Genomic DNA, 25,000 nt, shown 5'->3' on the forward strand with positions numbered 1-25,000 from the left:
GCGCACGCGGCTGGCGCAGAAAATCGCACGCGCACACTGTGCGGCAGCCATGTGTGCCACTTGTGCGCTGAATTCTATGAATTACCCTGTGAATCAAGTATTGGTCAGGATCCAAGCCTTGAAATACTTTCAACCCTGAGCTTCCATGAACTAGTATCAAAACATGATCTTGTCCTAGAGCCCCTGGAGTGGGATTCACAGCACCCTGAAAACCCAAGCAGCTGGACCTCTGTTTCTACCGGTTCAAAATGTTTGTGAACCAATTCAACCTTGCTTTGAGCATTGGAACCACAATTCTGCCCATGGCACTCTTTTTGAACTTCAAATTGCTGCTTGCATCCTTTGAACCGGTTCACTGCTCCATCATGCCAGCAGTGCACAACACAGCTTTTGGCTCAAACAACTGCCACTGCTGTGAAAGCCTTTGAAGCACTGCATGTTTGAACAAGGCATTAAACGACAAGGATCTTTGCATCAACTCGACCTAGACCAAGACTCAAACCATTGTAAGCATTGTGTCACTTTGACTCGGCCCATTTGTACGCATCGTCTCAAACAAGCTCGGCCATCAAGCCATCCCTGGTGGACCCTTAGAGATGTACCATTCAGATGCTGCATCAAACCACTGAGAGCTTTGCTTTGAACCTGACTGGACGCCACTTTGCTTCCTGGGTCAACATGAATTGACACACTCAAACCAAGTTTGACCGACAAGAACCGCACCGAGAAGCCCTGTTTAACACTGTTGAAATACCCAAGAACAGATTAAGGTCATCTTCAAAGGCCCAGAGCCGAGGTCCACTCTTGGGACCACAGTGACTGATAAGCACCTTTCTCAAAAACAAATCATTTTTAAAGTGACATTGTTGTAATTTCTTGCTTGCTCACCCCAGCTCTAGTACCCAGAGTGATGTCACACATGTTCTGCATTTTCTGTGTTTTCTCCACAATGGTGGGATTTTTTCTAGATAGTGAATTGCATATTGATTGATTTAATTACATTGGGCCTCATTACACGGTAGGCGGTGGACCAAGGTGCTATTAGCACCTTGGTCCATGCCGGTAAAATACCGGCACCGCCTTGGCGGAAAGGGGATTTACCGCCCCATTCCAAGGTTGGAGGGGCGGTAAATCCCCTTTCCGCCATTGCCCTTCCCCATTCCCATTTCTGCCCCATAGGGCTCTATGGAAATGGGGAAGGCGCTAATTACGGCACCGCAATTTTGCGGTGCCGTAATTAGCTCCGAGGTCCCTTAGCGGGTTGGATATTAACGCCTGCAAGAAGCAGGTGTTAAATCCTCCAACCCGCAAAGGGACCTCGTAGTACGGCGGTAAGGGTTAACGGGCACCGTTGCCATTAACGGTGACCGTTAACCCTTACCGCCGTCCGTGTAATGAGGCCCATTGTATATGTTTGTATAGAACTCTGGTTGTACATTTTATTTTGGAGTATTTGTACTATTGCTGTTTGGATTGTTAATGTTATCACATTCACACCTGTGACAATTCGCAAGGTGTTGTCACTTCTCTCTAGAAGGGAGCCCTTTTTCATGAGGCTAGGGAGATGCAGCTACTACCCAATACTCCCCCTAGGGGTGCGTTAATGTTGGAGGACCTCATGGGGAGAACTCCTCCTCTGGGGACAAGGACGAGCTCTTAGGGTACAGACCGTTGAACCACGTCACTACCCAATATTCCCTAGCCCCCTCTACCATAATAATCCATTTCATCAAGAGTAAGCCCATGTATTTTGTAGTACGTGAGATATTGCCAGAACAGAACATACTGAGAAGAGTAACCAACTCTTAAGTACTGCCTGAGGTGGCTCACCGGAGGCATGAGGAATGCCAAAAAGACATTATCTGAAGGTGTTGATGCTGCACCGGGGCAGAGTCCCAGATATATAAAGGAAAGAGAAAAGGGACTAAGGTGTGTCCAATCGTAGGAAAACCACGAATCCGCTGGAGCCCAGGAGTTCTGAACTCGGAGTGAGAGCTGGAAGAATGGTTGTGAAGGGGACGCCGGTGGCATGCTGTGCAAGTCCATTGCGGGTTTGAGGGGAGCAGACCCAACTGTGAGCCCGAACGGAAGAAGTGGTGGCCTGATCACAACAATGTGGACTGTCGGGTCCCAGAGCGAAACCAAGACTGTAAGGACCAGAGTACCACAAAGCTGCAGGACTGTCGAAGTGGACGAGAAGAGCAGAAGAAGCCACCAACAAGGAACCACATCCCAGGAAGGACCGGTGACGTGCTGCATCCCACAAGAAGGTAATGGAAGGCACGGGAGACCTGGTAGGGATACAGGGGAGGCAGAGAGAGGAACACGTAATGTTCCTCACCCCAGTGGCAGCTATAGGCCTTTTGGGGAACAGAACTGGGAGTTCATCAGGGAGGATCTCCCTCATCCCAGTCGTAACAAAGTAACTACTTGACACTGGAAGAGTGAACCAAGCATCCGAGGAGAACTTCCTCATCACAGTGGCAGCAAAAAACCAACTGACCACCAGAGAAAGGTCTGGGAACCTAACAACAGTGAAGCAAAAAGGAACAAGCCCACTGGCTGCCAGAGAAGGCTTTGGGACCCTAGCAACAGTGAACACAGGGACGTCATCTAGGGGTCGCCAGAGGTCGCAATTGCGACTCCTGAGGTCTCCCTTGCTAACCTTGTGGTCTCCCTTGCTTCCCCTAAAAATATAAAAAAATGTTAACATTTTTCTTTTTGTTTCTTTTCTTTTTCAATTGGAAGCTCCTGGGCTGTGGCCAATGCCATGTGGCTATTTGAACTATTTGTCTTTCTGGAATTCCATACAATAATTGCTAGACTCATTAAAGGTTTGTTTCAGGCACACTTCTGGGGGTGAGTCACTGATTTAGTCTGTTCTTAAACACCTCAAATTCACAATGCAGAAAAAATCCTCCAAAAAGCATTTTGAGTAGAAAAAGCATCCATTTCAGACTATGTATATTTTGCTTTTTGCAAGTTGACTTAGAAACAATGCTATGTGATGCCAGTTCCTGTTTTGTCAAGGGGTAAACGGTCATGTGCCATCGCTTCCCGTGATGTCACTTCGGGGTGGGGTCAAATGGCATGACTTACTGCGATGTCATCAGAGGTCAAGATCCCTGTGATATCACTTCCGTTACCCCTGGCATTTTGTTGAAATGACGTCCCTGAGTGAACACCGCATCTGAGGAGAACGTCTTCATTGCAGTAGCAGGGTTTATTGCTCAGATGCATCAGAGGAGGGTTTGGGACCCTAACAATAGTGATCAACGCATTCGAGGAGAACTTCCTCATCACAGAGGCAGTAATAAGCCCACTGACCACCAGAGAAGGCTATGAGACCCTAACAACAGTGAACACTGCATCTGAGGAGAACGTCCTCATCACAGAGGCTCTAATAAGCCCACTGACCACCAGAGAAGAGTCTGGGATCCCAACAAAAAGGAACTGAGCATCCGAGGAGAGCTCCCTTGTTGCAGTGGCAACAACCATAAGCCCAGTGACCACCAGAAAAGGGTCTGGAACCCCAACACAAGGGATCTGATAACCAGAGGAGAACTTCCTCAGTGGAGTGTCAAAGCTAAGTTCATTGTCCAGCAGAGAAGGGTTTGGGACTTTGCTGTTACTGAGAGAGAGTGACAAAACATAAAGCAAGTTGAAGGACATGGTAGGAACCTTTGGGACATAATCAAGAGACGCCAGGGGAAGGGAGTAATTCCCCCTGGCCTTATTGTGAACTGTACAGACCAGTACCAGGAGAAGGGAGTCATACTCCTGGTCCAGAACGTGGATTTGTGCAAAGACTGTGTGGAACCTGCAAGCCAGGGGAAGGAAGTCATTCCCCCTAGCAACCTTTTTGAATGGCATTCTTTTAAACACCACCCGAATATCTGGAGAAGGGAGTCATTCTCCTGGGGAAGGAACTTTCTGTTGGATTATATTAGTCTTTAGTTGTAGTGTAAGGGCTAGAAGTAGGTTGTGACACAATGTGGTGGACTTTGATTTTGACTGACATTCTGATTGTTCCTTCAGTATTAGTTTGAGGCAGGGAAATCCCTCTTAACTGATAGGGATAATGAGGGTCTTTTTTTCATAAAGACAAGTTTATAACCACCACCATGCCACCTTTGTGTCAGCTTCCTTCTTCAACACCCTTACACACCCCTCTTAAGAGTATGGCCATCTCTCTGCCCACATTACCACAAAAGAGGAAGGAGGTATCTTTATCTTAACTGTGCCTGTTTCACCTTTATGATTCGGATCACTCTTTGTTTGTAGTAGTGTGAGGACTGAGTAGGCAATTTAGCTGCTGCTCAACCCGATGCTCCTGCAGAGCAGTAGTCATTTTGTCACATCTTATCTTTATGAAAAATGCATAACTTACACTTATGCAAAATAGACATTTGTGTATTTAGCTTTTTAAATGTTGCTAATGAACCGCTATTGTTATTAACAAAGTGCATCAGAACCAACTAATGGCATATATGGTATAAAATAACCAAAATATAACGCTCACTCCCACATCGTCTCCTTATGTCTTAATTTTGAAGTTTAAACATCTGGAAAATGAAACACAGGAGGTAATATCCCAGCTGGATCTAAGTGAAGCTGATGTAAAATGTTGTTGTACATTCACACATTTGTCTTTTTACATGTTATTAACAAACACATCTTACAAATTCATCTAATTCATGAATCACCAGCCATAGGGAGCTACCCAGAGCGAACACAGCGTTGCCCTTTACACTGAAACTTTGTGGCCAAGTCGTTCCATTGACGCCGCCATAAATCATCTGTTGGGCATTGATCCAGAACTGCACAGCTGTTCACGAGGTTCACTCTGGCCATCCAGATTTCTTTAACAACATCTTTCTGGGAACGCATATGACTCATAACAATTTCTCAGTGAGCACTTTTGAAAATTACCAGAGAGCTTGCATACAATGTAAGCCACGGCTTTCGGGGAATTTCTACCTTCTCCCACCATAAAGCATTTCCTCCTGTCCATGATGTGTGTATTGGTTAAGGCGTTTGCATGTTACATTGCTATCAACATTGAGAATATTTTGATTTCAGCTGGAAGCAGATTGTTGCAAACTGTATTCCCCTTAGTGATCCGGGTTTCCCTTTCTCTTTGCAGATGGAAAAAAGCGCTTCATTGGCATTAGAATGTTGACCATTACGCCAGCGTAAGTATCTAAAGACGGACTGTTCTTATTCGAGTTCAAATAACCTTAACAACATTTTCAGAACACTCAGAAAAAACTAGCAGGCAGCATAACATGTTTAAATTCTCTCAAACTGTGTATTCATGTGAGACATGACAAAGCCAGTGCATCTACTAACAGTGGAATTGTGAACAGTAGGTGTCCCCTCATTGAAGTTGCAATGTCTTCTGGTTGAGGCTTGAATGTTGCCTTTTGTGTTAATGTGCTTAACATGTGTGTAGTAACACAAATATCAGGTTTTTATTTAGCTATTCATGCATGATTGCTCTTACTTTTGATCCCTCCAATAATAGCTGTTATTGTTAACCATTTGAATGAGACTCAGGGGCCGATTCATGGAACAAACGTGCGCCGAAAATCCATGCGCAAGCAGGCGCAAGGGAGCGCAAGCGTGAGAAATGCAGCGCACGCGCACGCGCGCGATTCAAGGAAGACGCTGCACGTGTTTCCCGCTGTCCGTGCGCCCAATCCAGCCATGGCGCACGCAGGCATACATGGCGTGCGCTACGCGCACAGCAAAAGCGGACATAGCGCGGCGCACACAACCAAAGTGGGCGGAACAGTGGGCGTAACACGCGGAATGGGGAACAACGCATGAAAAGGAAGGCGTAACTGGGGAAGTACTGCAGGGAACTACACGGAACGCCCACACGCACGCGAACAACCGTATTCATGGATCCAAATACGGGAAACCCGCGCACGGCAAAAGACGCACACAGGCGTCAACGCTTCCGCCACAGGAAGGCAGGCGGAAGCGTCCCCACGCACAGTACAAAAGTGCGCGCAAACAACAAACACGTATATACAGCTACGATGAATGCCCCATTTGTCGCAGCACTGATCGTGGGACACCGCAGGAGGAGGAGAATAGCCAGGGCACGCATTTTCGCAGCACGGACAAGCCTTTTTGGGATGCCTGACGACCAGGTCTATGGCAGGTATAGGTTTCCACCCCACATCATCCTAGACCTGGTCAGGGAGTGGGAAGATGACCTTACATCCCCCACCCTTTGCTCCCAAGCATTGAGCCCCTTGGAGAAGGTGCTCAATGTCCTGCATTTTTTGGCCACTGGGTCATTTCAGTGGACTACTGCCATAGTGGGGGGGTCGCACAGGCCACGCAGTCACGCTGCCTACACCAGGTACTGGCAATCATGACAGCGCGCCCCTCAGTCCGCAGGCACATATACATGCCCAGAACACCCGCAGAAAGGCAGGCCGTTGTCCTGGATTTTTTCAGGGTGGCACACTTCCCCAAAGTGCTCGGTGCCATAGATTGCACCCATGTGGCCCTACGTCCACCTAGGGCCACTGAGCTCATCTACAGAAACCGCAAGCACTGGCATTTCATCAATGTACAGGTGGTATGCGATGCAAAGGGAATCATCACCTCTGTCTATGCAAACTACCCTGGTTCCACCCATGACAGTTTCATATACAGAATGTCCGCCCTGAGCCGGGCCCTGGAAGCTGGGCAGCATGGCGACACATGGCTCCTAGGTGAGTACAAATGCCCTTGCACATGCATGCAAGTCACACACAGACAAATACCCAAACCCTAACAATCTCAACTATTATCACCTCCCCAGGGGACAGTGCCTACCCTCTGAGCAACCACATGATGACACCAATCCGGAACCCCACCACACCACCCCAGGTAAGATACAACGCCGCCCATTTTGCAACCAGGGCCATAGTGGAGAGCACATTCGGAGTGCTCAAGTCACGTTTCCACTCCCTTGACCGCTCTGGCGGGCAACTACTCTATGCACCACCAGTAGTGTGCAGGATCATTGTGGCAGCATGTGTCCTGCACAATGTTGCAACACGGCAGGGCGTACCGGTGGACATGGTGGTGCCCCCACATCCCCAACCACAGGCACAGGCGCTGCCCATGGGAGGGGACAGGGCACGTGGCGAGGAAGCCGGACCCAGCTTGTGGCCACATTTCTCACCTAAACTCCCACCCCTGCGGAGTGCACACAGGCCTGGCACATACCAGGTGACAATCGATGATGACAAAGAGACAGTCAGCTGTCACAACCCTACCACCCTGAGAATGTTGCCATGGAAGTGCCACATTGTCTGCATCCCTAGCTACTTAAACACAAGCTATCCTGTGTGACCAAAAGGCACACATATGACATATGACATGATATGGCCTATACACAAGTATTCCAAGGTGCGATGAGGCAGGGAGGGGGGAACAAGGGAAGACAGACAACGGTACAACTAGGCCAGGTGTCATTCAGATTGTGCAAGTGCAGGGGTAGGGGGAAGGGAAAAGTGCAAGGGGAAGGGGAGGGGGGGGGAGTGCAGTACAGGGGAAGTAGACCAAAAAACAAATACACAGGTCAGCTGGTGGCAACTGCAAAGGTAAGTGCAGACAAGTGCTGGGAAGAGGGGACTGTAGGGATAGAGAGACAGTACCGCAGTGCAGGGGTTGCCAGGGAGCCAGTGCAAGTGGAGAGTGGCTGGGCCAGGGAGCGAGGTCGGTGAGAGTGGCCCAGTTGCAAATCCAGTGCAGTTCCAGTGAAGAATTCCACAAGGGAGAGGCAGAGATAAAGCAGAAGCAAAGAGGAAGGTCTTGAGGTGCTTCCCGAACCGGAGATGGTTCCCCTCAAGTTCAAGTGAGGCAGGAAGGCTGTTCCAGAGGGAGGGCCCTGCCGCGGAGAGAGATCTACCCCCAGCTAGTTGCTCTGAGAAGCGGATGACCCTGACATGCAAGGTGTGCATCACACACACCTGCACAACAGGCCATGGCCATCACTGTCACTCAAACCCTCCCAAACCACAACATGACATGGCAAGCAATACCCATACACCAACACAGCAACAATAAGGTACACATTGCCATTTCCAAAATGTACTGTGGCATCAGACAATGATGCCTGACCAGGAATCAGATGAAATGACAGACCAACAACCTCCCACCCAAAATAAGTCATTTCCAAATGCATTACAAGAGTTGTAGACGTAACATAACAATGAATGCCTGTCTACATGCACATTGTGCATTGCAAAATCAACACTGCAGCTTCTGTGTGCTGTGTCCTACTCCTGCAACACACTGCTCAGCGCACAGCACAGTGAACAGCCATTGTGTGTGATGCACACCCTGAGCATCACATCTAAGTGACAGACCACATCAAAAAGCAAATTAGGCATGTACAGGATCCATAATTGGTCACAGAACATGTGCTGCAGGGACACAGTGGCCACCAGAAGGCAAACAGTGTACACATGGATATGCAAGGGTGGGAGTACATGTAGTGCATCAGAGTGCAAGTGTGTGGGTCTGCAAGGACATGCACTCAACATATGCATGTGCACTCAAGTGACCATCAGTGTTCTCTACACATCACATGTGAACATTCACCATGTGTACACACCAGCATGTCAAACCACAACTATCCCCTCGCACCTGAAAGCTAAACACAACACATGAACAGGCATTGATCAGCAGAACACAACATGTACATAGGATACCACCATTACAATGTCAGAGTTCCCATCACACTGCAGGGCAAGGCAACTATCAACAACAACCCCCCCTCCCTCACAAATGACCATGACCCACTGAACAACTGCACCTGGGTCATGGAGCCTTCAACCCTCAATTCCACCTGGCCACAGGATCACCTTTACCCTTTGTCACCATCTCCCACCTTGTGTGTAAAAAGATGCCTGCACCCTCAGAATCCACACTCATTTCCAAAATCACAAAATCCAAGGCATAAAAACGAACCTGAACACCCTCCAGTAGATGACTTGACGTAGCAGTACCTCACAAAGGCCAAGTACTACCACAATGATGCAACAACCAAGGTAGCACAGTAAAACAATGTCACAACAGGATGTAAACCATGTGTGGTACATAACATAGGATGATGCATCATGAATGGATGTGTATTGTCACAGGTCCCGTTTACAGGCACGGGAGTGTCACGAAACAACCACCCCCACCGTGTCCCGGGTGCCTGCAAGGTCAAACTCACACAGGCCCCTGAGACCCTGGTGGGGAAGGAGGTTTACGGACATGCAGTCGGAACAGGTGTTGGCACACTGGATAACTGGAATGAGAGGCAGGAGAGGGGAGGAGGAATGACACATGAAAGTAGGGAATGCACGAAAATGTACTACCTGCATGAACACATACACAATCCAAAGAAACTTGGACATCATTGTCATGGCCTTCTGTAGTCCAGGCTTAGGAGTGGTACGAACCAACCACCCCCTCTAGGGTTTTGGCGCCTGCAAGTTCAGGGCTTACACAGGCATCCGCAACCCCAGCAGGGAAAGAGGGTTAGGGAACGTTGCTTGGATAGGTATGGGAAGCAGGAACACCCGGTAGAGGGTACAGGGTTCAAAATTGCATAGGATTCCGGGTGATTAGGGGGAAAAAACATACCACATTGAATCACACATACATCCATGCATTAGTGCACCCCCCAGCAAGCCTATGCAGAGCAGTTTGAAAGAAAAACAACAAGACACCTAGCTCTGGTTTTGAGTGCTGGCCTCCTGCCTGCGCACTCTCAGGTCCGGTTACAGGAGCACTGCAATGCTGCAAAGAGAGCCACAGTCAACAACCTGTATGTGCCAATTACACAAAAACACACCATCAAGCATGCCCCATAGCAACAAACTACTCTACAAACAGACAATCTGGTGTAGATGCTTCGTACCCATATATAACATTACCCCTGTGACGGGTCATACACAGTCAATGCAGTAAGTCAGCCGCCGGTGGGTGCGTGGCATATGGAACACCAATGTGTCACAATTCACACAACATGCAATGTTCCCTGGGTAAGCAGACAGACCCATATAGCAAGCCATGACTTCAGAGCAAGTTGCATACCACCATGACCGAAACAAAGTTGGCAGTGCATTTATCATAAAGTACATGGAAATTAAATGCACTGCACCCGAGTATGTCCCTTGCTGTATGTCCCTGTGAGCTGCCCCTTTCCATGTCTCGGAAGGCAACATGGTTGATACAAGTGCCTCAATGGACCTTGGTGTACCGGAGGGCATGTGCCACTGCCCCTGCAGGTGTCCCAGACAACCCTACAATCAACAGCCATCAGTACACCAACACATCTGAGCTGCATTGTGTGCTTCAACACCAATATTCGTCCAAGCTCACCCTCAGTGCTGTGACTAAGCCTGCATGTGCAACTCGCCTGGTGCAAGCTTTGCTGTGTAGTGGCCCCCCTGTGCTCACCTTGCCTGGAGTTCCTTGGAACACGTCAGCAGTTCTAGGATGTAGGTCTGCAATCCCTGTGCCTCTGCTTGTGCACACATGTGCATGTGGGCAGCAACAAACGTGTCCAGAATTCCGTCGTCCAATGGGCCATGTCTGCTGGCTAAGGTGCTCTGGAGGCTCATCACCCTGCAGAAAGGGCATGAAACACATGATTAATGCTTCAAAGTCATCTGTGTGTGTCTCTTCAGGCATCTCATTACTTGACCATGTCAGAGAGTCACAGCATAAATCACACCATCAGTCCGTCTTTCACATCCAAAGTGTGTAACACTATCTACAGCATGAATTGCAACAAGCACGTGTACAGTAAAGATAAGAAACATACTACACAATGCATAGCAATGAATGTACACATTAATCATGAAACACCCCATCTAGCAAAAGCTGAACAGTGGACAATAACACCAAAATCATCCCCACTAGTGGTGTAAACACAAGTCACACAGCACCAGACATGCCACAGATATGACAGTCCAAGGCCCTTGTGTAAAATTTTGTAACACAGAACCATCCTTGCGAGCCCATGGATAAGGGAGGCAGGAGTGGCATATGTGAGTCAAGGACCCCAAGCAGCAAACACATACACAAGACAAGCCTGAAGGGCCCAGCTGGAACAGACAGTTGATGCCTTCAAAAGCCACAAAGCACTGCACCGTCACATGAAAGCACAAATTTGGGCAATTTTAAACTACAGTAACTATTAACTAATTACACTAACTATGGAAAACCTACATTACCTAATTAAACTAACTATCAAACAGAAACTTAACTAACTAAACTAAAAGAAAAATCAAAAATGGCCACATACGACCCATGGGGGAGGGGAGGCACCCAGGAGGGGGGAGGTACAGGGTGCTGCTCAACATCCAATTCCTCCCTCAGGGCATCCATGTGCGCCTCTGTGTGAGCAGCAATTGCTTGACGCAGAGACGACATTTCAGCCTGGCGTGCCCTGTCTGAGGCCGCCATGCCCAGCCTGAGCGAGCGGGCCGTGGACCGTGCCGCCTGCTGCTGGAGAAGAACCTGCCTAGCAGGGGGGAGCACAGATCGGGCCACACGCTCCATTCTCTCAGCGATGTTCTCCATTGCTGCCCCCTGCCATTCGGAATTGGCAGTCATGTCTTGCTCCCACTCAGTATACTGCGGTTGCGCGCGGCGACCGCGTTGCCGGGCTTGACCCCTGCGGGACCCAAGGACCGGGGGTCCTCGCTGTGTTGGCACCGCCCGCGGCTGCACGACTACATGCCCCCGTCGACGTGATGTCCCAGGCACATCAGTGACTGGTGTGGAGGGTGACCCTGTGTCCCGATCCGCCACGGGCGGAGGAACCAAGACTGTCTGATCCCTCAGTGCAGGTGTCGCAGACAGAGGAGTGTCCACATCAGAATCACTCACCCCTGACACATGGACGTTAGAGTCGTCATCAAGGCTGGACTCATAGGCAGCCAGAGACAAGATGGACTGTAGCACTTGGGGGTTTTCGTGGCCTACCACCCCACGACTCCCACTAGTGCCGGGTTGATGTAGCGGTACCAACCCTGTGTCTGGCATGACAACAACATCCTCCACCTCCATTGCGTCATCACCTGAAAAATAGAGAGAAAAAAGGTCACTACATATGTCAGAAGCACACAACACACACACACACCGACAGCAAACGCATCAGGCAGACATGTGACACACAACATATAACCTGCCATGCATGCTGGGTCAACTTTGAATTGCTTCTGTGATCAGACCTGTTGAAAGGTGGCAGTTTCCATGGAAGTGGGTCTATGCAGTGCAGAAAATGTGTACGCCACTCACTACCTACATGTACAAGGACTCCATGGTGTGTGCCAGGAAATGTGAAGGCAGTGCAATGTCAAATTCAGACATCACGTGCATTGTGCATTCAATGTGTACCATATCTAGAATCCAAGCACCCCTCCACCCCAGTACCAAAGCAGGGATGCCTAGCATGGTATCAAAAGGCTGACCATACACCTGTGTATTGACAGGCAGTGTTGACTGGCATCAACAGCTGAATGTGATTCAAGTGACAACACTGCAAATGATGCAGGGACAGTAAGCAGGACACATGATGAAAACTCTGGATTCCGCCCATGTGTGAAGAAGACACAACAACAGTTGGACAGAGTCATTGGCCATTGAACAGGCTGAGGCCTGTGAGCCACACAGATTGTCAGACCCTAAACATGTGTGCAACGCAGGACTGAGCCACAGTTGACATGGGAAGGCTGATGAGATGGCAGGCAATGTATGTAACCAAGGACTTGTATTACAGTGATCATCCAGTCAAGGACACATAGGGGCATGCGTGCAATGCACATGGAGCATGAATGGGCACTCATGTCCCTGCGGGAGATCTGACCTATGCACAGTACAAGTGAGATACCCTGCATCAAGTCCTAAGGCTGTACCACACGGCATATGTTTGGCAGATTCTACGCTGGAAGTTAGCATCTACACAGGACGCATGAACAAGAAAGTACACATTGGCAAGATTGAAGAACACCAGTGCAAAGGTGGAACTGGGGTGCAGAGTGGCGGAGGAGGGGCAAGGGAGCATGCCTACATGGAGTCCCCGCATGCAGGCAGAGGAGAAATGCATGACGGAAGTATTGCATTACTTACACATCAGAACCATGTACACGTCACATGTAGCGGCAATCATGCACAACACATCCCACAAGTGAAACACACACGTCCTCAACAAACACGCATCAACACTCACTGGACTGGGCATCAAAGTCGAGCATCTCTCCCACTCCTTCGACCAATTCCAGTGGTATGAACTCCGCAACGAGTGCCTCATGCAGAGTGAGCGCTTCCTCCTCTGGTGCAGGCCCACCACCAGTCACCAGAGTCAAGTTGTAATTAGAGGCACGCTTACCCTTAGTGCTGCGTTTGATGTCATTCCAACGCTTTTTGCACTCTTGCGCCGTGCGCACCTCATGGCCGAATTAACTGACATGTTCCGCAACATGCTTCCAGTGGGTGTCAAGTTGGGCAGCCGTAGTCTGACTATTGGCACCCATTAGCATGTCACAGCTGTGGCCCCGCAAGTAGTCCACGAGGAAGTCCAGTTCCTGCTTACAGAAAGGCTTCTTCCTCGACGTGCAGGAGGTCGTGGCTGTGTGTGGGGTCCCAGCCTGTGCTGCAGGTGCAACCTTCCTCCTCTTGGACTGTGGCGCAGACCCTGGCTGGCTAATGCCGCCCTGACCAGTATGGCCAGTGGGTTCGGTGGATTGAGCCAAGGGAGTGGCAGGTGGAGGGATGACCAAAGGCCTGACTTGTCAGTGGCAGCTGGGTGCCCACTAATGGACCCTGCGCAGCAACACCAGCTGTGGCAGGGTCATTGACCGCAACAGTCCTGGTTGGCAGACTCACAACCGGGGTGCTGTTGGGTGCATCTGCCCCTGCACTTGCCAACACCCGGCTGTTCGGGGCAGCAGATGACATGACTGCCCCAGGGACATGTGTCTTGGTCTGAGCAGCCCGGCCTGCCCCTATGGTTTCCCCCCTGGCCTGTTGGAGATCTACCAAGGGCTCTTTAAGTGCCAACGCAGCCTGCGCTGGCAGACCCCGAGCCTGGGTGGCGGTGTCCACAGCTGCACCTGCAGCTATCACTACCCTTGGGCCCGTGGCAGTCGATGGAACGGACTGCCGGGTCACACGGGCGCCAGTGCCAGATGCAGAAGCTGCATCCCCCGGAACCACAGGGGGTGGTGGCATGACTGCACCGACACATGGCACAACATTGTGCTCAAGTGGCGCACCTCTACCGCTTCCCCCTCTGTGGCCGCCCTGGACACCCTGGAGTCCCCCTACTCCCTGGTCACCACGGCCACATCCCCGACCACGCCCGCCACGAGGAGGACGCCCAGCTGAGGCGACCCTCACCTTTGGTGCCCTCCCAACCATGGCACAGATGTAGTAGTGCTGGCACAGATGGAGTGGTGCCAATGGGAGGTGTACACCACAATTGACCTGGGCAATTAGGGTGAAGGGGGTGGGAAGCAAGATGTTAACAGCCCCGCTGCACCTGCAAGGCTGTATGTGACCCCGGTGATGTGGTGACGGGTCACGCAACGCTCAGGCACCCCAAAACTGCAGTAAAACCGTGCACGCAACCCTGCAGCCTACGTGCGTGGATTCAACCTCCCGCAGTACGCGGTGGCACCCAGTAACACGAATAACGCGTACGCGTGGGACACGCAGGCTACTATGACATCGAAAATGGGTGCGATACATAGGGGCACCCGCAGTGGGAAAAAGAGCGTGTGCGACTCACCGTCTGACTAGCGCGATGCAGAAAAACACGCGTAGCCAATACCCCTGCCAAAAGAAGAGATACGTCCTTGATAGCTGTGAAGTTGTGATGGTGCGCGAAACAACAGGAAGCAGCAACACACGTCGGTCTCCACGAAAGGCACGTACAGCGAACTGCTGGGCCCGCTCACCTTTAACCCGTGCTGAGGGAAACGCACACGCGCGTCACGTCACTTACGCGCATGGGCCCTTTCCTCGTATTATACGCGGACGTGCAGTTTTTCATGCGCGCTGAAATGCCCATGCACGCCTGTGCGTGTCACGTCACAGAGGCGCTTGCGCTTCAGGGGCCTTCTGTCCAATGAAATTGCCTATGCATGCAGACGCGCTTACGCGCTAAGGGCCTTTCCTCGAATTACACGCTGACGTGCCGAATTTTCACGTGCCAAATCACTCCGTATCAAGCTGGCCACGCGTAAGCACACGGAAGACCACGCTCCTGCCCAGAAGACCGAACTACTGCCCCCCAGAGCCCCGAGCACGCTCCCACCTGCCATCTGCTGCTGCCTGACTGCCTGCTGCCCACGTGCCCTGCCATTTGCTGCCTGCACATCAGCCAGGGGTGCTGTTGCTGTGACCACCCCTGCTGGAACCGAAGGCTCCCGACTGGGATTCCATCGCTCCACACTGGGGGGTGGGGGTGGTGGGGAACATGAGTTGGACATGGGTGGGGGCCTGCTGGCAGGTGCCCCACAGTGCTGGGGGGTGGGGGTGGTGGGAGACATGGGTGGGGGCGTGGTGGAGGGTGACCCTGCACTGCTGGGTGATGGGGGTGGTGGGAGACATGGGTGGGGGCCTGGTGGAGGGTGCCCCTGGTGGCTGGGGGTGCAGGGGGACATGCGTTGGTGGGCAGTAGTGCAAGTTGACATGTGGGTTGGCTGGGGGGCATGGCCATGGTGGATGGGGTGCCTGCATGACATGTGCAGGGTAGGCCCCTGTGGTGTGAGCCACCTGTAGGGGCCGTGGAGGGTGTAGAGGGAACACCTGGGAGGACCCACACGTGCAATTCACGTGTGGTGCTCCCCGCGCACCCCTGTAATACACATACCCTGATGGAATTGCGTGTGGAACTTCAAGCGCACCCCTGTGATACACGTACCCTGCTGAAATCGCGTGTGGAACTTCCCGCGCACCCCGAAATACACGTAGCCAGGACATTTGCGTGTTGAACTTCCTGCGCACCCCTGGAATGCACGTACCCTGCTGATATCGCGTGTGGAACTTCCCGCGCACCCCTGGAATACATGTACCCTGCTGACTTCGCGTGTGTGACTTCCCACGCACCCCTGGAATACACGTCCCCTGCTGATATCGCGTGTGAAACTTCCCGCGCAACCCGAAATACACGTAGCCAGGACATTCGCGTGTCGAACTTCCCGCGCACCCCGAAATACACGTAGCCAGTACATTCGCGTGTGGAACTTCCCGCGCACCCCTGGAATGCATGTACCCTGCTGATATCGCGTGTGAAACTTCCCGCGCACCCCGAAATACACGTAGCCAGGACATTCACGTGTGGAACTTCCCGCGCACCCCTGGAATGCACGTACCCTGCTGATATCGCGTGTGAAACTTCCCGCGCACCCCGAAATACACGTAGCCAGGACATTCGCGTGTGGAACTTCCCGCACACCCCTGGAATACACGTACCCTACTGATATCGCATGTGAAACTTCCTGCGCACCCCGAAAAATACACATACCCAGGACATTCACGTGTGGAACTTCCCGCGCACCCCTGGAATACACGTACCCTGCTGATATCGCGTGTGAAACTTCCCGCGCACCCCGAAATACACGTAGCCAGGACATTTGCGTGTGGAACTTCCTGCGCACTCCTGAAATGCACGTACCCAGCTGAAATGACGTGAGGTACTTCCCGCGCACCCCAGTGATACACGTAGCCCGCTTGCCGTGCTGGTACAGGGTTAGCGCAGCCCTTTGCGCTGGATTGGGGATTTTGATGGCTTTTCCCTGCGCGAGAGGCGTTCTTGGGGGCGTAACTGGCGCTGCTGCAGGGTCGCTGCACCACTGTGCGCCACGGCTGGTTTTGGTGGCTGGTATCCATGAATACGCTGTGCGCGGAAATGGGTTTTGGCGCACGCGGCTAGTGCAGGGATTCGCACACGCACACTGTGCGCCAGCCGCGTGCGCCACTTGTGCGCTGGATTCTATGAATTACCCCCTCAATGTATTGACCTCGGATAGATGAAGAGCTGCGTCGGCAATACCAGGATTCAAAATTGTGAAGTGCCTCTTATATGGCATCATCACTGACATCAAAGAATTCAATGGTGTCTTCATGGTTTCTAGACAGTGGCATAGCCGTGTAAGCACAATCATTGTATCTACAGCGTATACAGGAAACAGACTCTAAACATGACCATTGAGTACTGTTTACTTTCCACTGGTTATTGCCTGAAGTCATGCATGTAGGACATGCCCATGTTGATGAATTCCACAACATATGGTCTACGGCCATGCACTGTAAAAAAATGGCCTTTCCTCACATTACCCACAGCACAACTTGCAAGAACTTTGCCTAGGATATAGTCGAGTAACCATGGCGCATTGCAGGATTTCATCCCGTGTGTACGCCCAAGTCGCACCAATAGTACCCAGACACACAGGAAATATCCTTTCTTCTGAGTCAATCCACTATACCAAAGAGCTGCAGGTTAAGCCATGTGGGCACCGCAGATAGGGTCTCTGTGCCTGATCATACTATTTTGATGTGATTGTATGTCTCACACTGTTGGTGACATACAAAGACATATCTTCTATATTTGCAAACGGTCCCTCACTTTGAGGTTGGTATCAGGAGTTGTCCAATGTTGAGAGTGAGGTTTGTGCTGGGGAGAGTTGCAACCTAGCCAAAGATGTTATCTGGGGAATACCTCATTTATGTAAATAAAGTTACTCTGACAGTAGGAAAACACTCATGGGGCATTTTTTGGGATTCAAAAAGTGTGTATATATGTAGAATGAACTCTATACATTATAAGTGTTGATTAAATGTCTTCTTCATGCAACCATGTATGGGTTCGAGTTCTAGCATAACACTATAGGTTAAAACTCCAAAAAAGCACATCAGACCAGTGCTCATTATGTTTTATTATATCACTGTAACAATATCATAGTCAAAGTTGCATAACAAGTTACATAGAAAGATGGAAAAATATTTCCTCTTTATCTTTGGGATTTGTCCACAAAATTTGATCACATTTAGCAAAAATAATATTTGGCCATATCAGAGAAACTTCATGAACATTTTTATGGCAAAAAGTGTTCAGAAACTTGAAAACAAGACAATAAAGAGCAGCCTGGGTTCAATACACAGTCCGGCGCTTAGAGGCTGGGATCTGGCATGAAGCATGACATACAATAAAAACTATGATCCCAAAAGACATGTTTTGGGTATAAGCATTTCAAAAGTGACTGTTTAATTTACACGATTTTTGGCATATATCTAGATGTTATGGAAAACAAGTGCAAACAAAAAGTCACAGATATTTATCAGCCACTTCAGTATCAACTGAGATAATCAGTTCTAAAAATGTCAACATGTATCTCTATTTAATTCAGGCTGAAAATGACTTGCAATGTTTAAATGGAGGAATGTAAGTTTTTCCTGGAAGAATTTGAGTTTTCGTTTCAAATGGAAATTGTTCAATTTCTAAATTACAGAACTACCATGTTTCATGAACTTTTGGTAGAATAGGCAGGGATTTCCATAGAACCCAAAAACACACAGTTAGGGCACTTATCTAAGAATGGTCTGCTACCATTATTTTAATATTGGCATACACCTACATTACAGGGATAACTTGTTCTGGCAAAAGTATTCGAGAACATCAGCTCATCCAGTTCTCAGATAATCAATTTGGAAAATTTTAAAATGTATCTAAATGTTCAACATGCAAAAAAAGACGTTTGATATTAAATGATAGCATTTTCTTGTTCTTGGAAAGATATGTTTCTTTTTTGTTTTCAATTGATAGAATTTCTACTTTTGTATGTACCCATTTTTGTTTTTAAATAGAACAATTTCTATTTTCCATGGACTTTTAGTAGAATGTGGCTACATTAAGATATAAAAAAACTGAATTGATTTATTATATTTTTTTTTACATTTTTGCAGCCTATGGATCTTATTTTAAACCTTTTGAGAATATCAGACCATCCAATTCTGAGATAATGATGTTTGAAAAGTTCAAAGTACATCTATATTCAACAATGCTCAGTTAGACGGTTTTAAATGGCAAGATTTAAATTTTTCATATAAGCATTTTGATTTTTAAGTGGAAGAGTTTGTTTTTTCATAAAATAATGTTCTTCTTTAAAGGAAAGAATTTCAATTTTTCATGAATGATATCTCTTTGTCAACATTTTGCATTTAAAATGGAAAATCATACATTCTAAACCAGTCAAAAATGTAAAGCCTAAAATGTTAATTATTAATATTGCGAACCTCACACTAAATGGATGATTGCACAAACATAAGCACAGCCCAACCATGTACAATTAAAACCTTAAATCACTCCCCTTGTAGGGTAAGGGCTTTCTAAAGGGATACCATATGTCTTTTGTCAGAGAACATTAGACACATTTGTCCACAGGATCTGTGGTCCTGGGAAGCAGTGTCAAGTTGGTGACTGGGAATGGTGCTAAGCAGACTTTTACATTGCCCTTTTTTCCTGACTTTAAAAACCATGAGTGCCTAATGGGTAATGTTGGTCAAATATTGGTATCCTGAGAGGCACACTTTAGTAACACATGTGTATTTTGAAGTGCATGTATAGCCACTTTGAAATAACATATATTATGCATAGAGACTGAAGTGCATAGGCTAAAATGGGTAGGCCAGGAGAATGCTCTAGAAGGGTGCAATAAGTCATTTTTTAGAAACAGTTGCCAAATTTGTCTCTGGCATCTGTGGTCTAATTGTGTGGTGTCCAACTAGCAAGGACTGGATTCTGAGGAATCTGCAAGCAATCAAAACAAGGAAGTAAATTATCCCATCTCCTCTCATTGGCATGAACAATATGCAAACATGGATACAGATGAGCTACTCATTATTGAGCTTGATCGAGTGAAGAGGACACACAATTTCTATTGTTGTTAATACAGATAATGTACATTGTGCTTTTTCAACTCCTATTAAAATTATCTTTAAAAATATTGTTTCTGTTATAACAATGGATGATATTGTAAAAAACAAAAACACTTTCCAACATTAATGGGAGATAGAAACATACATGCATCAATATGGAGTTCCTTATTTATTTTAATTTTATTATTAAGTTGTTTTCAGTTCATAAAACTTTACAACTTTGCATACATTCATACTAAACACATATTAACCAGTAATATAATAGAAAAAATGTAAACAAAAATAAAATAAATATTTTAAATATTCACTTATTCATATTACATTACAGACTTAAAGTGCATAAATATATATAGATTACGATATTAATAGTGGTTACCTAAAATCATTATTACATGTCGTCACCAAGTTGTCATTAGCATTTTCATTATTTCTGGACGGGAATGTTTTCCATACTTTATATAATGCTACATAGAATGCATCAGATTGCACATTCAGGCACCATCTCCAGAATTCCTCCGACTGTGTATAATTCATGTTGTGGACAAAGCGGCCATAATTCAACATATAATAAGTACGTCTTTCAGGACATAAAGTGAGTACATGCCTAACAGTTTCAGATTCTTCTACGTCAAAACACATTCGATAATATCTTTCTTTTACAGGAATCTTCCATTGGGAGCCAAACGTTGACTTTACCGGTAGTTGGTTAGTGTGCATTAATAACCTAAATACCGTACCTGAGGGTCCGGACAATATATTAAGTATCTTTGAGGCATATAATACTCATGTATAATCCATTCAATATGTTTCAAATTTTTCAATTCACACATTCTAATAAAATTCATTTCCCAGTCAATCCTCTTTATTTTAGCTTTAAATGCGTTTTTAATAACAGGAAAACAACCGCATTGGTTCGTTTTAGCCACCCACTGTAATTCTTGAAAGTATACACTACAACTGGATAGATATTTGCTCCTAGAAGTAGGAACGTATATTTTTGCTGCATTTGTTCCAATAATTTGTAGCAATTCACTCTCAGGGTGGCACATTGCTTTCAAAATGAGGAGACCACATTGTTGTCTCACAATGGATCTCAAGGACTGTAATCCGAGTTCCACCCTAATATATTGGATGGGACATGATCGAGGTATCCCCAAAATGGTACGCCAAAATAGGCCTTCAATCCTGTCTAGAAAGGAAAAGTCAGAGAGAGTGATAGCTTCTAATCCATAAATCATAACCGGAGTGAACCATTGATGATATAATGTAATTATACCTTTTAATGAATAGCCAGCATATTCCTTGACAAAGTTACGCACCATCATAGTTATTTGTTTGGCACTCTTATTTTATTCTCCATGAGATACCTGTATCTGATTTTACAGTTAAAGAACACACCGAGATATTTGTATACCTTGGTATATTCTACATTACCCCATGATACTTCCACTTTTACTCTGTTAACCTTTTTGCGGGAGAACAACATGGCCTTAGTTTTTTGCAAGTTAATAGTTAGGCCATGTTCCTTTACAAAGCAGCTAAGTTCTTCCATCATTGCCTTCATACCAGCAATAGAGTGGCCAATTACCACCAAATCATCTGCATAAAGCAGAGCAGATATCAATGCTTTTTCAAATTTAGCAGGTCATTTAGCTTCAACAGCAAGGCGTCTGATAAGGTCAGCTAAATAAAGATTGAATAATAGGGCAGCCAATAAACAGCCCTGTTTGACACCTCTATTCACCTTAATCGGCTGTGTCAGGCTGCCTTCATTGTCTAAACGGATTTGCACAGTGTTGTTTTCATGAAGATTAAATAATATATCTACAAGCCATCTGGGGCAAGCAAAATTCAACAATATTTCCCACAGTTTGGCTCGATCAACACTGTCAAACGCTGACCTAAAATCAACAAAAGTTACATAAACAGACGGCCCATTGCTTAATTTGGCATTGGAAGTTATGGCATTAAGGACACAAATGTTATGTGTAGTACTGGTGCCACGTCGAAACCCAGTTTTAAAAGGGTGAAGTAAATGGTTGGTATGAACACAGTCATTCAGGTGCTCTAGAACAATAGCTGAAAAGACTTTGCCGGTGGAGTCTAATATGGATAATAACCGATAATTTTCAGGTAATGATCGATTTCCCACTTTAAACACCAGAATAAGAATAGCATTCTTCCATGAATCTGGAATACAGTGATCTCTACAAACGCTAGTAAACAGCCTGTACAACACATTACTCCATATCCCAGGGTCATCTTTCAGTACTACAGTGGCAAGACCATTAGGTCCAGGGGCTCGAGATGTATTCATTTTTATAATAATGGACTCAATCATTTTGATTGAAAAGGAGAGAGGCCATACTGTACAATAAGGTCCTGGGAAGTTCGTATCTAATTTCTCATACATGGTTTTATCGATGTGGGGAGATCACATTGTCTCTCCTATCGAGTTCAGAATACAGGCTTTATTCACATTTCTTACATTATTCAAGATTTTCTAAACTGTACTGGAATCATTCCGTTGGAGAGCATTAAACATGGTCTGCCATTTAGTGTTATTTTAGACCATTTTCTTCGTTTACGCCAATTGGTGAAACAATTTTTCAACCTCTTTTTCTCGTTACTATACTCATCGGATCCCATATTGGATTTACTCAAAAGACGAAGCGAGTGTCGATATTTATGTTTAACCACCAATAGCTCCCCATCAAAAGATCGATTGGGCCTGTTTCCAATATTAGTTTTCGGACTTCCCTTTACAGATGCAACGTCATCCGTAATAGTTTTAATCATGCGCTCAATCTCATTGCCGCTAAGGGAGTGTGCATGTTTAAATACCAGTTTGAAAAGGCCATGTAAATTGTAAGACATAATCTTACATTTTTTTATATTCCAATTAATTTGTTTACCTTTATAGTTGGTATAAATATTACCAGTGGCACTCGGTGGTATCTTGGTATCCATGCCAAATTCCAATTTAGCACACAACATTGCATGTTCACTGTGTTTGTTCTCCACTATTTCAAAGTCACACATCACACACGGAGTTAAGCATTTCAGTATTACCCCATATGTAATCAATCATGGAGGATGTCTTACGACATGACCATGTGCATTTCCCTGGGGTGACCCCGGCTGTTCTTCCTTTGAGGAAACTAAATCCCCATTCACTCATGTATCTATTCCATATTCTCCCTTGTACATTGGACTTAGGGCATATTGACATATTATTAGCAGTTAAATTGTGAAATTTGGCTTTCATAACCATTGTTCCACATTGTGCGTTCACGTCTCCTGCTATCAAAATCATTGAATTGTTAACCTAAAATAACCAACTTGTAATAAGTTCATCGATTGTATCAAAAATGGCCATGGTTTTACTCCCACCTGGGGGTCATAAACATTAATGACCAATATCTTACCGACACAACATTTTTGTTTCAAATCAATGAAAACTGCAAGGACATTTGTTTCTGCGGGCATAAGGAGTTCCTTAAACAAATGTCATACTAATTATTTGTGTGAATAACACAGCACATCTGGAGAAAATGTAAGTAATTGCAAGAAGGTTCTTATGGATACAAATTTATCAGGAAGTACCGTTTCATGCTCTACATTGATGGCCACTACTGAATCAAAGTAAATTCAAAGTAATGATATTATTTGTTTTATAAGGTTTATAACTCTAATAAGAAACAACCCTCTACAATGAAATGGTGCCTTATAAAATGGCATCATAGGAACTCACTGAATTACATAAAGATTGATAACCTTAATAATAAATCATTATAATTAATAAAACAGAAAAAGTACCTCTTTGCTGTCTACCAAGACAACCATCATTGAATCCTACAGAATACTATAAAGGTTGATATTGTTTCAACAAAATAAATTAAATCCTTTTGACTGTTGTACCTCTGGGATCAAAGCCACAGAAATCCACTAAATTAAATAGGGTTTGATCACATTATTAGTAAATAAAGACTTTAAAAGTATCATTTTACAGTCTACAAAGAGTGTCACCTCTGAAACCCACGACAGTCAACTGAAGTTAATTAAATTAAAAATAGGCCATTACAAGGCAGCATTTGTTATCTACTAAAATGGCAGTTCTTGAAAGTCAACAGTAAAGACATCCACCCTGACACAGGTAGCACTATGGAAGGATATAGTAATTGTGAAACATGCATTGAATCAAATGATAATGATAATGAAAAATAAACAAATAATAATGTTTACAACATTTGTGGATTTAATTTATTTAAACTTTATATCTGTACTTAATGTAATGCACACACACATACATATATATATATATATATATATATAATAACAGGTTACTGCTATCAAGGAATATACAAGTATTTGAAAACCTGACACTCACTTGAAATCCCAGCAGGAAACATAAAATAACATTAAATATTTCCGAAATCATCTGGCTTCATTGTTGCCACGAGCATAGCGCCATTACAAACAAGGAATCGGGCCCCCTCAAACACCTCCTCCTATGCTGAAATGGTTGGTAACGCATATAAGCATTATATGTGGCTTCCTACTGACCAACAATACAATTGTTACGCCTCTTGACATTCTCTACTGTCAAAGTCACTTCCCTCTAGTCATCTCAATCTCACCCTCACTCTGCATTTGGTCTATTCTGAGACTAACCTTTTGATCTGGTTGCTTTTAAGTTGCCAATGTCAGGTGTCTATACATGTTATGCCTATTGATGGCATCCAAAACAGTTACTGAAATGCACACAAATGTACATACTTATTTTAAATCAGGGAAGGACCATATTTTGTATTAATGATCATATTAACTAGTAAATAACTTGTAATTAACTCTTATATATTCACATTATTTGATAAAGAATAGAAGATGTGGAAAAAGAAAAATAAGCCAGGTGCAGTAATTATATATTTGCATTAACGTGAGGATCAAAATGCAACTAAGTAGTGAGCACATCCTTGTGTTATTGTATTTTATTTGCACTTTACAGCAACACTGTTCTGTACTGCACCATCCCAAAGTAATACTC

At 46.2% G+C, this 25,000-nt stretch overlaps 1 protein-coding gene across 1 annotated transcript in view; it reads left to right on the top strand.

Moving 5' to 3' along the window:
- Positions 1–25,000, top strand: part of HTRA3 (HtrA serine peptidase 3) — a 403,425-nt gene that overhangs the window by 340,672 nt on the left and 37,753 nt on the right. Inside the window, exon 7 of the mRNA XM_069632026.1 lies at positions 5,147–5,195. Within this exon, the coding sequence (XP_069488127.1) occupies positions 5,147–5,195 (49 nt within the window). The remainder of the gene's footprint in view (positions 1–5,146; positions 5,196–25,000) is intronic.

This window comes from Ambystoma mexicanum, chromosome 6q (genome assembly GCF_040938575.1).
Source record: "Ambystoma mexicanum isolate Mex_15411 chromosome 6q, UKY_AmexF1_1, whole genome shotgun sequence".
NCBI lineage: Eukaryota > Metazoa > Chordata > Amphibia > Caudata > Ambystomatidae > Ambystoma > Ambystoma mexicanum.